Source organism: Suricata suricatta, chromosome 13 (assembly GCF_006229205.1).
Source record: "Suricata suricatta isolate VVHF042 chromosome 13, meerkat_22Aug2017_6uvM2_HiC, whole genome shotgun sequence".
NCBI lineage: Eukaryota > Metazoa > Chordata > Mammalia > Carnivora > Herpestidae > Suricata > Suricata suricatta.
In genome coordinates this window covers 5,532,393-5,547,733 of record NC_043712.1, presented here as the reverse complement: position 1 = coordinate 5,547,733, position 15,341 = coordinate 5,532,393, and the positions used below count along the sequence as shown (strand labels likewise).

The following is a 15,341-nucleotide window of genomic DNA, read 5'->3' as shown; positions in this document are numbered from 1 at the left end:
AGACGGTAAACACCCGATATCCGATCTGGGACCTGGATCTCATCTCGGGAATACAAGATTGAACAGAGATCAGAGTTAAGCAGATCTAAACACAATGAAATACGCTGTAGTCTCTCTAAAGAATGAACAGATTACAGAAAAAGGAATCGTCTCCACAACCTGCACGGAACAGACTTTATTCTATCCTTAATAAGGGGATCTATCCCCTCCAGAAGGGCTGGCTTTCCACAGCTTGAAGTCACGATCCGTGAAATTCAGCCAAATCTATTTTGACTTTATGCTCTCCAAGAAACGTTGTAGGGAATGTAGCCACACAGATTAGCCTCCAGGGGGAAAGTGTGCAGCAGGGCGTCTATGAAGAGCCAGTCTCTCTTCTGGAGGCTTCTCTTGATAAATTTAAAAGCTGCATTTCCGACTTACGCATCCCGGACTTGGGAATTTGGTTAGCGTGAGTCACCCCCAGGCAGAGCAAACCTGTTAGCATAGACCCGGGCCAACCCCTGTGCAGCTTGTGCCCCCTGAGCAGAAACAAAGAGAGGACCAGAAGGAAGTGACTGCAGGCTTCGGTTCTGCGCAGAGCTGGGCTACAAAAGGACAAGCTATTTAACCCACAAGTCAAAGTGGGGAGTTGGCCTCACCGCCCCAATCGCCTGGCTCACTGCTCCAGACACCCCGCTACATCTTTAGGCATCCAAGGCCCCCCAAAAGTTCATTCTAACCTAACCCCACCCAGATAAAAGTAATCCCGAGGGGAGCGCTGTACCCCCACACGATGAATCCCATCAACCTGCAGGGTCCACATCGGCGTAGCTTCCTTCCAACCCCCACGGCTACCCGCTTTCATCAGTTCACGGGCATCGTGCGTGCCCGCGAGGGGCCACAGTGTTGTCAGCTCCCGTCCACCTTTCTAGGCTCCTCCCGGTGCGCTCCGCCCACTCTCCAGTCCCATGGCCTCTTCCACTTACGGACCTTTGGAGTTACATTTACCCCCTGTTGCTGGAAGGCTCCGTCTGGATCACCCTCCTAACCTGCCCAACCCCCTTCGTCCGTGTAATTAACTAGCAGTTCGGGATTCCACCCGGTGCCACTTCTTCCTCAAACTGAATTATACTCCTGTGAACAGATTTTGTGGAGTCACCTGCTAGTCGTTATCACCCTGTCCTGCGATTTCTTGTCCGTACTTCCGAACCCTGACTGGATTACAAGCGACTCAAGGGCAAGAACCAAGTCTTGGCACTTAGTAGAAGCTCCAAAAACAGGGACTGCAGGCAAAGTATGGAAGTCTCAACCATACACATCACATCTGTATCAATCTATGCAAACTGTGCAATTTAATGATTTAATAAGGCTATACGTAACTCGATGTACATCACAGTTAAGTGTACTCTTAATCCCCTTCATCTAGTAAAGAAATTTTTTCCTGTTTATCTTCAGAGAAAGGGAGAGAGAGCATGAGGGGGAGAGAGGAAGGGGAGAGAGACTCCCAAGCAAGTTTTGCGCTGTCAGCACAGAGCCTGATGTGGGGCTTGATCCCACAAACCAGGAGATCTTGATTAGACCCAAAATCAAGAGTCAGATGCTTAACCAACTGAGCCACCCAGGAGCCCCCCCCCACCCCGGGAACCACCAATTTGTTCTCAGTATTTAAGATTCTGTTTTGTTCTCTTTTTTCTCTTTGTTTTGTTTCTTAAATTCCACATATGAATGAAATCATAGAGTATCTGTCTTCCTCTGACTTATTTCACTTAGCATTGTACCGTCTAGGTCCATCCGGATTCTCTCAATGGCAAGATTTCATTCTTTTTTATAGTTAAGTAATACTCTGTTATATATATATAAATATAAAAAATATATTTATATCTATAAAGATTATAAAAATAGATTCAGATCTATGAAGATGTGGCAAATCTACATATTTATATCTTTAAATATGTTTTTACATATATGTGGCAAATATACATATTTGCCACATCTTCTTTATCCACTCATCTGTGGATAGATACTTGTCTGCTTCCGTATCTTGGCTATTGTAAACAATGCTGCCGTAAACATAGGGATGATCTTTTTGAATTAGCGTTTTTGTCTTCTTTGGCAAATACACAGTAGAATTACTGGATCATCTGGTAATCCTATTTTTAATTCTTTGAGAAACCCCTGTAGAGTCACACCGCGGCTGCACCAATTTGCATTCTCACCAGCAGTGCATGAGGGTTCCTTTTTCGCCACATCCTCACAACGTTATTTGTCTTTTTGAGTTTAGCCATTCTCACAGGTGCAATGTGATGGCTCGTCGTGGTTCTCATTTGCATTTCTCTGATGATTAGTGATGTAGGGCAGCTTCTCGTGTGCCTATTGGCCACCTGCATGTCTTTTTTGGAAAAATGTTCAGGTCTCTGCCCATTTCTTAATCAGAGTATTGGTGGGTGTTTCAGTGCTAGGTTGTACAAATTCTTTATATATTCTGGATATTAACGCCTTACCAGATGTATCATTTGCAAATATTTTCTCCCGCTCGGTAAGCTGCCTTTTTATTTTGTTGACAGTTTCCTTCACTATACAGAAGCTTTTTATTCTGGTGTAGTTCCATATTGTTAAAATTTACATACAGCCCGAAGCTTTCTACAAATTCAATACAATCCCTATCAAAAGACCAACTATGTTTTTCACCAAATAGAACAAATAATACCAGATAACTTACTTTTAAGGCGAAAGAAAATTTAAATTTAAAAATTTAGAGGGGTGCCTGGGTGGCTCAGTCGGCTGAGTGTCGACTTCGACTCAGGGCATGATCTCACGGTTCATGAGTTCGAGCCCCACGTTGGGCCTCTGTGCTGACAGCTCAGAGTCTGGAGCCTGCCTCAGATTCTCTGTCTCCCTCTCTTTCTTGGCCCCTGCCCTGCTCTCTCTCTCTCTCTCTCAAAAATAAAATAAACATTTAAAAATTTGTTTTAAATAATAAAAATAAAAATAAAACTTCAGAGTCATAGCGGGGCGCGCCTGGCTGGCTCAGTGGGTAGAGCATCTGACTCTTGCTCTCAGGGTCTTGAGTTCAAGCTCATATTACATTGGGCATGGGGTCTACTTAAAAAAATAAATAAAAATTTAGAGTTAGAGTGAAAGATATATTTTACATGCACATATATATTCATAAAATCCAAATTTTTTTGCCCAAATACTGCCATGCATTTCCATATATATCTATCCTAGTGCAAATATTTTTAAGCTTCTTAGTTTTCTTTTTAAGAAGAAGTCAATCTGAAACTAAGCTCATGTGTATAATAATTCATCAAATGTCTCAAGCAGCATTCCCCATTTCCTTTGGGGGAAAATGATGTGACTTCAGGATAACTTAAAAAAACAGATAAGAGAGGTGCCTGGGTGATTCAGTCGGTTAAGCATTTGACTCTTTATCGGCTCAGGTAATGCTTTCTGGGAAGTGGGATCAAATCCCACACGGGGCTCTGTGTATATCTGTGTATAACGTTATTAGTTTCAGATGTACAACATGATGACTCTCTATTTGTATATATTGTGAAATGATCACCACAGTGTAGTTAACATACATAGTCACAATATTTTTTTCTCCTAACGTGACAGAATAACTTTAAAAACGATGTGGTAATAGCAGCCAAAGAGAACTATTTCGTCTGGACAGGTAAGATTAAAATTATATCTTAGGTAGGGGCACCTGGGTGGCTCAGTCAGTTAAGCATCTGACATCGGCTCAGGTCATGATCTCACAGTTTGTGGGTTCCAGCCCCACGTCGGTCTCTGGGCTGACAGCTCGGAGCCTGGAGCATGCTTCCAATTCTGTGTTTCCCTCTCTCACTCTGCCCCTCCCCTGCTCATGCTCTGTCTGTCTCAAAAATGAATAAATGTTAAAAAAATTTTTTAAATAAATAAAAATAAAACTATATCTTAAGCGGACCCATGTATATTGCTAAAAATTCGTGGTATGGAGTGCATTTTATATTAAAAAAATTTTTAAGTGATAAACACATTTGGTTTCCTAAAATCCAGACTTCCTTTCCAAAGCAATGGTTTCCAGGCATTTTCCTACTATTATTTTATTTTATTGTGATCAGGTAAAGAGAATTTTCAATCAGAGGACAAAGACCTCACTGTGAAAACCAGAAGGCAAGGACCGTGAGTCGCTCATTTTTTGTGAGTCTTGCTTGCAGCAGGATAACTGAGCAGCTGGTTTCCGATGAACACCGGGCGTTTTTCCGTCCCGTTACTGTACTAATTTGTATTTACCCATCACCTCTCATCTCAAAGCACTTTACAAACAAGCCCTCAGCTGTCTGCTTTCTCGTGAAGAGGAAGAAAGCATCATCATACCACTTTCTGGGTGGGGAAACCAAAGAAGGGCTTGCCCAACACTACTGAGAGCGGGTTAGGCAATCCGGGGAGCCCGCGCTGGGCCCGCTGTGCGTTCTCTCTCACGTGGGAACGCCCACATCCGTTCTCCCAAGAACCTGGCGGGCATTTTAATGCATTTCAGGAACCTGCTCTCGATTCAGGCTGTGCAAACAGAAGTGTAAAGGGAATGGTTCCCTTTAAAGGTGCCACGTTTTCGGGGTGCCTGGGTGCCTCTGTAGGTTAAGCGTCCGACTCTGGCTCAGGTCATGATCTCACTGCTCGTGGGTTCGAACCCCACATTGGGCTCTGTGCTGACAGCTCGGAGCCTGGAGCCTGCTTCCGATTCTGTGTCTCCCTCCCTCTCTCTCTCTCAAAAATAATAAAACATTAAAAATATTTTTAAACAAATAAAAACATTGAAAACTTTTTTTTAAGGTGCCACATTTCCTTTTGCTGTTGGATAGGAGGGGGAAAGTTTAGTTTCTTAGTCCCCAAGAACCAAAACTTGGAAGGCTCTCCATGTGACAGCCCGAAACTCCCACACGTAGTTTGGAGTTATAGGTCAATATCTGTAACCTCTTCATTCTTTCTGAATTTGATCAAAAATACTTTTCAACAACAATAACCCAAATACTTTTCAACAAGACATACTTTTGTCAGACAGGAAATCAGTTATTCTTAATATTAACACGTTCATAGGGGCGCCTGGGGGGCTCAGTCAGTTAAACGTCCGACTTCGGCTCAGGTCATGATCTCCCGGTCTGTGAGTTCGAGTCCCACGTCGGGCTCTGCATTGACAGCTCGGAGCCTGGAGCCTGGAGCCTGCTGGGGATTCTGTGTCTTCCTCTCTCTTTCTTTCCCCTGCCTGTGCTCTGTCTCTCTCTCTCTCTCAAAAATAAATTAAAAAATTACAAAAAAATATTAACACCTTCACAAATTAATTTCTTCATATTAAAAAAGAAAAATATAACTTTGGATTTGAAAGAATGAGGGAATCACCAGACACACGAGACACCGCCTGGTGTACGAGGTTCCCTCACCCCCGTTCTGCTGGGGCTGCAGCTCAGCTCCATGAGTCACTGGCTCTCCATGCTTCTCAGTAGGAGTAACAGCAAAGATTTCCGAAAGCAAAACATACATCAGTGATGGGGAAATCTCAGTGAGCGGTGGATTGAACAGGGATTGCAAGCTACTAACACAGAAAATGCAGTTTTAAAACTACATTTGTCTAGTGTCGGAAAAAAAACCCCGAAAACCAAAAAAAAAAAAAAAAAAAAAAAAAACCAACCAAAAAACCCCAAACCTGAAACACACAAACTCCAAGGTTCACTGGTGAGTCTGGCGAAGTCGCTTTACCTCTCTGGGAATCATTTATAAAATGGAGAAAACTGTGACGCTTGCAGGGTCCTTGGTAGGTTATGAAAGGATATATTTAAATCCTTTAATAGGGGCGCCTGGGTAGCTCGGTGGGTTAGGCGTCAGCCTCTTGACCTAGGCTCAGGTCATGGTTTTGCGGTTTGTGAGATCGAGCCCCACTTGGGAGTCTCTGTCTCTCTCTTTGCTCCTCCCCTCCTCACACTCTCTTTCAATATAAATAAACTTAAAAAGAACCTTAGAAACAATAATCCTCGAATAAAGGTGTCCAGGGCACTTAACAATTGGGTTCTCTTCTGTTTTCATAATTTAAAAGATGGGCGCGAGAGTTTAGGTTCTCTGCCTGGTTCCTTGGAAAAGGGAGGGAACCGAACGGTCTTACACCCCGTGGGGCAAGAATGCCAACATTCCTGACTACCTTCAAGCTGGGGGACAGGGACACACGGGTTCACAAAACTACCCACTGTATGTTTGAAAATGTCCCTCATAAAAAGTTCAAACAACAACATTTTCGAAGACAGTAACTTAACATTTTTTATTTTTATTAATTTTTTTCTTTATTTTTAAGAGAGAGAGCCAGTGCAAGCAGGGGAGGAGCAGGGAGAGAGGGAGACACAGAATCCGCAGCAGGCTCCAGCTCCAGGCTCTGAGCTGTCAATGCAGAGCCCGACGTGGGGCTCGAACTCACAGACCGGGAGATCATGGCCTGAGCCGAAGTCGGATGCTTAACTGACAGAGCCCCGCAGACGCCCCTATTTTTAATTTTTTATGAAGTCATCTCTATGCCAGTGTGGGGCTCGACTAACGAACCTGAGCCCGGGATTCGCACGTCCTACCAACTGAGCCAGCCAGGTGGCCCTTAACACAATTTTAAAGGCTGAGAAAGAGGGCTCCTGTGTCCCACAGGTATGGGATTGTACCTCGACTTTCTACTCTGAACTGGGCAAGTGACTTTATCCTTCTGAGCTTCCGCTCCTCTCTTACAAAAGGGGACGCTAATGGTGTGGCCATGGCCGGAGCAGGGATGTGCCACTCAGATCTGGCTTCCAGAAAGGATTCGCTGCCCAGTTGCACGGAGCGTAGTTAGCAGACGGCCTCCTTTAAGCTTGTGAGCCAAGGTCATGGTCTTCTTGTGGCAACCACCAACCAAAGACTGACCAAGATGGCAGCCAATGTTCTGGGGGCAGCCCTTGGCTAATGAATGTGCGAGGCAGCACGAGGGCCTAGCCCTTTCCGTCCAATGTGACGGTCCCTGAATGAGCAATCTGGGCCCTGGAGCTCCTCATCAGCCTGGTAGAGACTTTTGTCAGGCTGCGTCTGGGTCCAGGGGCCCCTCGTCACAATCCCACGTCTTCCCTCTTCTCTTCACGGTGTTACTTCCCAATAAATCTCTGCACACCCAACTCCTTCTCAACCTCTTCCTTGCAGATGCTGGCGTGAATGGCATGCACCTCGCTGGATTCTTGGGAAGATTAAATGAGATGATGGATGGAAAAAACTCGGTCCAGGACACGGGGCAGGATTCACTCTCTGCAATCAGCAATGTTGGTGATAACTAGTCAACAGCGTGTAGGATAACAGGTGAAAATGGTGCCGGTGAAAATACTACAAAAACTACAGAGTTTCTACAATTTATAAACCGTTTCCACTTATGTAAACCACAGAGTAGAGAAACACTGATAGAAACGGTAACTGCTAAAATGTATACACTAAAACCACAGATGTAGCTGCTAAAATGTATACACTAAAACCACAGATTTAGTCTAAGAGTTAATTCTTTAAAATTTCATTCTCATTATGAGACTGGCACTGTCTACATTTTTAAAAACACACAACGTAGCTATTGTGATATTATAGACTAAAGGCGAAGAGGTATCATAACTGGTTTGAATCTATTTCTAGTACGGAACAACGGAAGTCGTTTGAGCTTTCCGTAAACTTAACAGAATTTACAAACTGGATGAAATTTACTAGTTAAAAGGTGGTCCAACTGGAAGACCAAGATGAAGACACATTAAAAGCTTGAATATTTTTGGGGCGCCTGGGGGGCTCAGTCAGTTAAGCGTCCGACTCTGGCTCGGGTCAGGATCTCACGGTTCGTGGGTTTGAGCCCCGCGTCAGGCTCTGTGCTGACAGCTCAAAGCCTGGAGCCTGCTTCAGATCCTGTGTCTCCCTCTCTCACTGCCCCGTCCCTGCTCATGCTCTCTCTCTCAAAAATAAAATAAAACATTAAAAAAATTTTTTAAATAAAATAAAAAACCTCATATATTCTCAATTAACTCTCATAGTATAACGTATGACCTTTTATGAGTTTAACATTTTTTAAAGATGTATTTATTTATTTAGAAAGAAACAACACAAACCAGGAGAGGGACAGAGGAAGAGAGAGAGAACCTCAAGAGCATCTCCACCCTCAGCACGGAACCCCACGGGGGCTCAATCCTACAAACCGGGATCATGACCTGAGCCAAAATCAAGAGTCAGATGCTCAACCAACTGAGCCAGCCAGGTGCCCCTCAAGATTTTATTTTATTTTTAATATTTTATTTATTTTTGATACAGAGCATGAGAGGGGGAGAAGCACAGAGAGAAGGAGACACAGAATCTGAAGCAGGCTCCAGGCTCCCAGCCAGCTGTCAGCACAGAGCCCGACGCGGGGCCCGAACCCAGGAACATGGGATCTGACCTGAGCCGAAGTTGGAGCCTTAACCGACTGAGCCACCCAAGCGCCCCTAAAGATTTTATTTTTAAGTAATCTCTACACCCAGTGTGGGCCTCGAACTCATGACCCCGAGAGCAAGAGTTGCCCGCTCTAATGACTGAGCCGGACAGGTGCCCCGATTTTAACATTTTTTAACGAGACGCATCACTAGGCTGAAACTAGTATATGTTACTAAAAAAGGAAACAAACAGCTCATTGCAAACACTAATTCCAGAAGATTTCACACCCACATTCTAAAATCTAATTAGATTCATTTCCTAGGGCATTCGCGGATTCTTGGTGGCTTGCAATTTTTAAGTGTCAAAATAAAGCCTTGTTTTTAAATGTGGGCGGTGTTGATGAAACAAGTATGAGTAATACTTGCAGGAAACACAATATTAGCTTTAGCTAAGAAGCGGGTGATACGTGAATAGATGTGAAAAGAGCATTTTCCACGGCGCACCGATGCGAAGTGGGAGTTCAATGTAGTCAAATAAGTAAGCGCAGACCTTTACAAACCTCTATTAGTGCCTGAAATACAGCGTTGCCCAAAACGCAGCTTATGTGAGTTTTCAGGATTATGTCTGGTGTGTAACGTTGGAGGCACCAAGCTGATGAGAGAATTTAGACTTGCCAGACCTCCTGGGTTTTGTTCAATATCTACTCACCAGGAGAGGTGGGCAAAGCCTATTTGTTTTTAATATTTATTTATTTTTGAGAGAGAGATGGAGCACAAGTGAAGGAGAGACAGAGAGAGAGAGAGAGAGAGAGAGAGAGAGAGAGAGAGAGAGAGAGAGAGAGAGAGAGGATCTGAAGCAGGCTCCAGGCTCTGAGCGGTCAGCAGAGTCTGACGGGGGGTTCAAACTCCCAAACCGTGAGATCATGACCTGAGCGGAAGTCAGATGCTTAACAGACCAAGCTACCCAGGCGGCCCTGGGCAAGGCAGGGATGACAGAATTAAACTCCATTTAGTCAGTTCTACTCCACTCCCCACAGATTTGAGTAATGAAGGCCTCCCCTGTTGGTCTGGCTGTGTTTTATCCCAAATGGCAGTCTCTGAATCATTAAGAATAAAGAGAAGATCTGTGCGGCATGGTCAAAGGGCGCCGCATTCAGCATTCTGCAGTGAGGAGAGGTGGTCATTCCCCCAAACCTGGAACTCACCAAGTCAATTACTTCAAGATGAAGAAGGAATCGGTTTTGCCTTAGTTTACAATGTTAACACCCTGGAAAGTGTTCTTCTAACAACAACACACATGCAGAGCAGGTATAAACAGCATGAACAACAGAGAAGACAGAGACCGTCAAGCCTTACTTTAGAATTAAAAAAGGGGGGAGGGGTGCTTGGGTGGCTCAGGCGGTCAAGCATCTGACCTCAGCTCAGGTCACGATCTTGCGGTTGGCGAGTTCGAGCCCCACGCCGGGCTCTGTGCTGACAGCTAGCTCAGAACCTGGAGCCGGTTTCGGAGTCTGTGTTTTCCTCCCTTTCTGTCCTTCCCAGCTTATGCCCTGTCTTTCTCTCCCTAAATTAATTAATTAATTAATTAATTAATTACATTAAAAAATAAAAAGAGGTTAGCCTGTGTATTTGTGCACGGGGGATCTATGGGAAATCTCTGTCCTTTCCACTCAATTCGGTGTCTGGTGAAACGGCTCTAAAAACTGAAGTCTATTAAATAAGAAAGTAAATAAACAAACAAACAAATAAATAAAAAAAGACGCCTAGAATGATCAACCATGTTTACAACGGCCAGAGGGCAGAAAGGTGTGAAAAGTACCCTTCCATTACTTAAAAAAAAGCAAATGTTAAAAGGGGGGAAAAAGGATTCATTCATGTAGCCAGTAAATATTTACTAACTCCTACTGTGAGTCGGCCATTGTTCTCAGTACATTTGGTAGATAACTCTTCCCGGCTGCCTCTAAAAAGCCCACCCCCAGGGTCGGGGTCACCATATACCCCCTATCACATCCCTGGGAAAGTCTTGGAAACTTAGGTTAAAAAATTACATACAATCTGGGCCCCTGGGGGGCTCAGTCACTTAAGCATGGGACTTCGGCTCGGGTCATGATCTCACGGTTCGTGGGTTCGAGCCCCGCATCGGGCTCTGTGCTGACAGCTCGGAGCCTGGAGCCTGCTTCCGATTCTGTGTCTCCCTCTCTCTCTGTCCCTCCCCCACTTATGCTCTGTCTCTCTCAAAAATATATAAATGCAAAAAAAAAATATTACATACAATCCACAGAGGGGATTACACTGCTAACCAGTATGTATTATTTCGGTCTGCCTGCTTGTTTTCTTGCTTTTGGCATTTTGGGCTGGTCCATTTCTTATGAGCAAAGAAATGAAGGAAAGAAATGAAGATGGCAGAAAGGACACTGAGAGATAACAAAAGCAGGTTCTGTCACTTAGTCATTTGTTCGCGGCACAGAGTAGAGTCATTATGAAGACAGCTAAAACTTCCAGTGGGTGTATTTATACTTCGCATTAAGGAGCAAGCAAATAAAAATCTGAAGTGATACTTCAGTAACTTGTCACTTCCCTCCACTGAATAACAATAAAAAAAAAAAAAAACCACCCAAAGCATTCAAATGTAAGAAATTCTTGCTCCGCCATTTCTCCAATGACCAGTCACAATGTCAACAAATACAGGCGATCTATTTACCCTTTAACATTCCCATTTGTAACAAAGTCTTGAGTAAACGCATTCTGATTAACCTCAGGAACATAAATCTCTCCGTAGACTCTGACCTGGCAGACTAGAGTTAAAACCTGCCAGTAATGCTGTCACTGAAAGAAGTAGGTATCCTTCAGCATATATGAGTTAGATCAGTATCTTGCACACAGTGGCTGTTCAATAAAAACATTAAAAACTGATTTGAAGGGAGGGGCATCTGAGTGCCTCAGTCTATGGTGCGTCTGACTCTTAATGTTGGCTCCGGTTGTGATCCCAGAGTAGGATCCAGCTCTGTGTCAGAATCTGTGCTGAATGTGAAGCCTACTTAAGATTCTCTCTAACCCCCTCTGCCCCTCCCGGGCTCTCTCTCAAAAAAAAAAAAAAAAAAAAAAAAAAAAATTGCATTAAAAGGGAATGGGGGGGGCACTCGCCTAACTGGCTCAGTCAGTAGAGCACCTAACTCTTGATCTCAGGATCCTGAATTCAAGACCCATTTGTGTTGTGGAGTTTACTTAAAAAAAAAAAAAAAAAATTGGGGGGGCGCCTGGGTGGCTCAGTCGGTTAAGCCTCCAACTTCGGCTCAGGTCAGGTCTCACATTCGTGGGTTCGAGCCCCGCATTGGGCTCTGTGCTGACAGCTAGCTCAGAGCCTGGAGCTGCTTCCGGTTCTGTGTCTCCTTCTCTCTCTGCCCCTCCCCTGCTCATGCTGTCTCGCTCTGTATCAAAAATAAATAAAACATTAAAAAAATTTTTAAAAACATAAAAATTTTTAAATAATAAAAATAAAAGGGGCTAGTATGAAAAGTTGTACAGAAACGACGTAATTATATCCTAACCACTTTAAAACAGCCATTTATACCTTGTTATGACCTTCTGATACAAAAATAGCCCCAATTTAAATACAAATGAATCCAATAAAGTTATTACAAATTACGGGTTTGGGTTCATTTTTATAGCGGTACAATCACTTCCTGAACATTTCACGATTTCTCAAAGTTTCCTGGAATAGGAAAGTTCATTCCTATAGAGATGTTTAAAAAAAAGAGGAAGAAGAGAGAGAAAAGTTTCACTCCACCTAAAAGGAAGACGCGCCTGGAGACGGAAGGGGCCCATTAGAAATCTGGGGGTTTTAAGATCCCGTGGGATCTTGACTCAAGTCCTAAAATGTTTGAGAAACCTGGCAGTATTTGTGAAGGTCTGTGAAAGCTGCAACCCCGTGTTACAAATAACTCACGGCCGCCCAAACCAGAGCGCTGTCTCCCCCACCTAGAAACATGATTGTGGCAACTTAGGCTTCTGCACCCGGTCATTAGCTTATTACCCTCGTGCACGAGTCCAAGCCACCATTCAAGGGAAACCCTCAGCGCTGCCCGGCGCTGCCCAGCACCTCCTCGCCCCTGAAGGACTGGAGGGTGCGTTTTCAGAATCCTTCAGTAGTCCAAAGGTTTTAAAAATCTCACGTACTAAGAAAGCAACTGAAAAGAGACATTTAATCGCCCTTGTAGTCCTGGGTATTTCACCTTAAAATGCCAATAATTCACTTCGCTTCTTAGTGCAAATAGTGTGTTTATTCTTTTCCCCCTATTAATCTCTAAGTCACTCAAGGACAAAGTCCCCCCCCCCCAGTGGAACGGTTTTTTTGGGGGGGGTAACTTTTCACCGACATATAGGTGCACATGGAAAACGCTAACTGATGTATTCTTGTAAATTTACTGAGCCAAAAAAATAAATAAATAAATTCACGTTGTATACACACCCCCCCCTTAAAAATCTTTTCCAAGTACTTTTATGATAGAAAACTCCAAGCATCTACAGTAGAAAGAATTCTATCATGAGCTCGCATCAGCACCTCTGCCCACTACCACTCCAATTTACTTTGAGGCAAATCAAGACTTCGTATCATACATATGCCAGTTCCTATTTATTTTCAACAAAATTCTCCCCCCTCCCCCCCCAAAAGAAGTGTGCAGAACAATGCAGGTGATTGGAGCTAAGCTACCATTTTCTTCCCGAGCTACTGCCTCTTTCCTGGTCACCTTTTACGTACGACATGCACCAACATCACTGAAATGGCCACACCGTATTCAGTCCCTTTAACCCAGCCTATTTCACCGAAAACTAAATGATTTCTATTACCTTGATAAAATTTACTTCTCATTTGTCCCTCGTCCCCGCCCCAGATAATCTTAAAAAGAGCCCAAAGGAGCAGGAAAGTAGTGGGAGAGAAAAGAAACCAACGCTGCACTTAACGTGATAGATTTTGCCTCGGTAGGTCTGGGCGAACATCTAAAACCACCAGTTATTTTATTTTTAAAATGAGCGTTTGTAAACATCGACCGAAATTTTGAGTCGGTTGAGACAGAGGATGTTTATAAAATGAATCACTCTAATTTAAGGGGGCTATTGCGTTCAGGATTTTGCTATCAGTCACAGTAGCTGCTTCTGAGCCCAAGAAATGGTTATGTAAAAACAATTAAAGACAAAAAAAAAATTCAGGGAGGATGCGCTCCGTTTCTATAGCTGCTCTAACCTTGTTTTATTTTGACGTGCGCTTCCTTGGCCTGGGCCGCGAGAGCGGCCGCCACCCCACATTTGCGCCTCCACACCCTTGGCAAATGGAATTCGGCGAGGAGGCACTTTGGAGTAGGTTCATCTCGGGAAATGCCTCCTTTGGAGAACAGTTCGGAGCGACGGGCGAGGTTTCATCCCCTCTCCCCCCATCGCCGCCCCCCACCCCGGGCCCCGCACTGCCCGCCCCCTGCCCGGGGATCTCCCCAGGAGTCCAGAGGAAGGCGGGGGCCAGCTGGACCCCACCGGCCACGGCCAGCGCGCCGCCCCGGCACATCCAGCCCGGCTCCGGGGACGCGGCTTCCAGACCCCCTCGCCGCCGGTTTACCCATCCGCAGCCCCGGCCTGGGGACCTCGGGGGGCGCCCCTCGCCGCCAACCTTCCCCGGTTTAAACGGTTTCCTCTGAGCCGTTCAAGAGTGGTTTGCCCCCCGAATGCCTCTTCCTGGAGGTGGTCCACGGCATCCCCCCCCCCCCGGCTCCGCTCCCCTCCGGGCCACACGCCGCAGTCCCCACGGCGAGCCCCGAACCCCGAGCTGCTCCTCGAGAACTCCAAGTGCGGCCCGCGCCGCCACAGCTCAAAAGTCCTCGCCTCTAGAGAGGGAAGACACGCCACTTGTCGCCCCCGTACCCCAAACCCAAGACCTGGGGCCCGGCCAGGCCAAGGCCGCCCCGCCCCCCAGAGGAGCGCCCGATCTGCCCGCACCGCCACTGGGGGAACCGGCGCTGGGGACCGGCGGCCGCGGCGCCCGGGGAAGAACGCAGCCCCGAGAATCCGAGGGCCTCCACGCCCCCCTCGAAAGCGGTCGGCCGCGCATCGGTTACTCGCCGCGAGGGATTAAGGCTGCTCTCCCCACAGCACGCTGGCCTCGGGGCGCCGAGGACGGGGAGGCCGGCCCCCGCCCCCTGCCCAGACCGCCGGGGGGGGGGGCAGCCGGATCCGCACCCCGTTCCCAAGCACCCGGGCGCGGGGGGGGCGGGCAGCACAGGTTCGTGCTCTCCGCCCGGGCCGCTGGGGGCACCCAGATCCGCACCTCTGCTCCGGCCGCCGGGGGGACTCAGATGTGCGGCCCCTGCTCAAGCCGCCGAGGGGCCCCGGATCCGTGCCCCCTCCTCAGGAGGCCGAGAACTCACACCCGCTCCCCTCACCCGGGGAAGGGCGAATCTGGCTCGCACCTCCTGCTCGGGCCAAGGCCGACGACGAGCGCCGAGCCCCGCCGTCTGCTCCCCAGGCCGCGGGGACCCGGACCAGCTCGCCGTCGCCTTCCCCGGAGCAGCTCGGCCCGCGCCCCCTGCCCAGGCGCGCCAGGCACCTTCCCCTCCCTGCCCCCTCCCCACCCCCCGGCCCGGCGGGCCCGGTCTCTCACTCACCCAGAGCTCGGTGCCCCAGCTCATGGTGCAGGGGGCGGGAAGGGGCGCGCCGCGCGGCGGGCGCGGCTCTTCGGTCCCCCTCCCCGGCGATCCCTTCGCCCCTCGAGATCCCCGCGATCGAGGAAAGCCCGGTGCGCGCGCGGCCGCCGCCTCCCCCGGCTCGCCGCTCCTCGCCGCGGGTCTCCTCGGCAGCTCCTCCTCCCCGTAGCTCCTCAGCAAAATGGCCCGAGGAAGCAGCCGCCCCGGCCGCCGCAGCGCCCGCCCGCCCCACACCGGGAGCGCTAGGGGAGGGGGA

At 47.2% G+C, this 15,341-nt stretch overlaps 1 protein-coding gene across 1 annotated transcript in view; it reads right to left on the bottom strand.

Annotated features, from left to right (window-relative positions):
• The window catches only part of FNBP1 (formin binding protein 1), a 140,484-nt gene extending 125,163 nt beyond the window's left edge, over window positions 1-15,321 (bottom strand). Inside the window, exon 1 of the mRNA XM_029919382.1 lies at window positions 15,047-15,321. Within this exon, the coding sequence (XP_029775242.1) occupies window positions 15,047-15,070 (24 nt within the window). The 5' untranslated portion in view covers window positions 15,071-15,321. The remainder of the gene's footprint in view (window positions 1-15,046) is intronic.
• Between the last annotated feature and the right edge of the window lie 20 nt (window positions 15,322-15,341).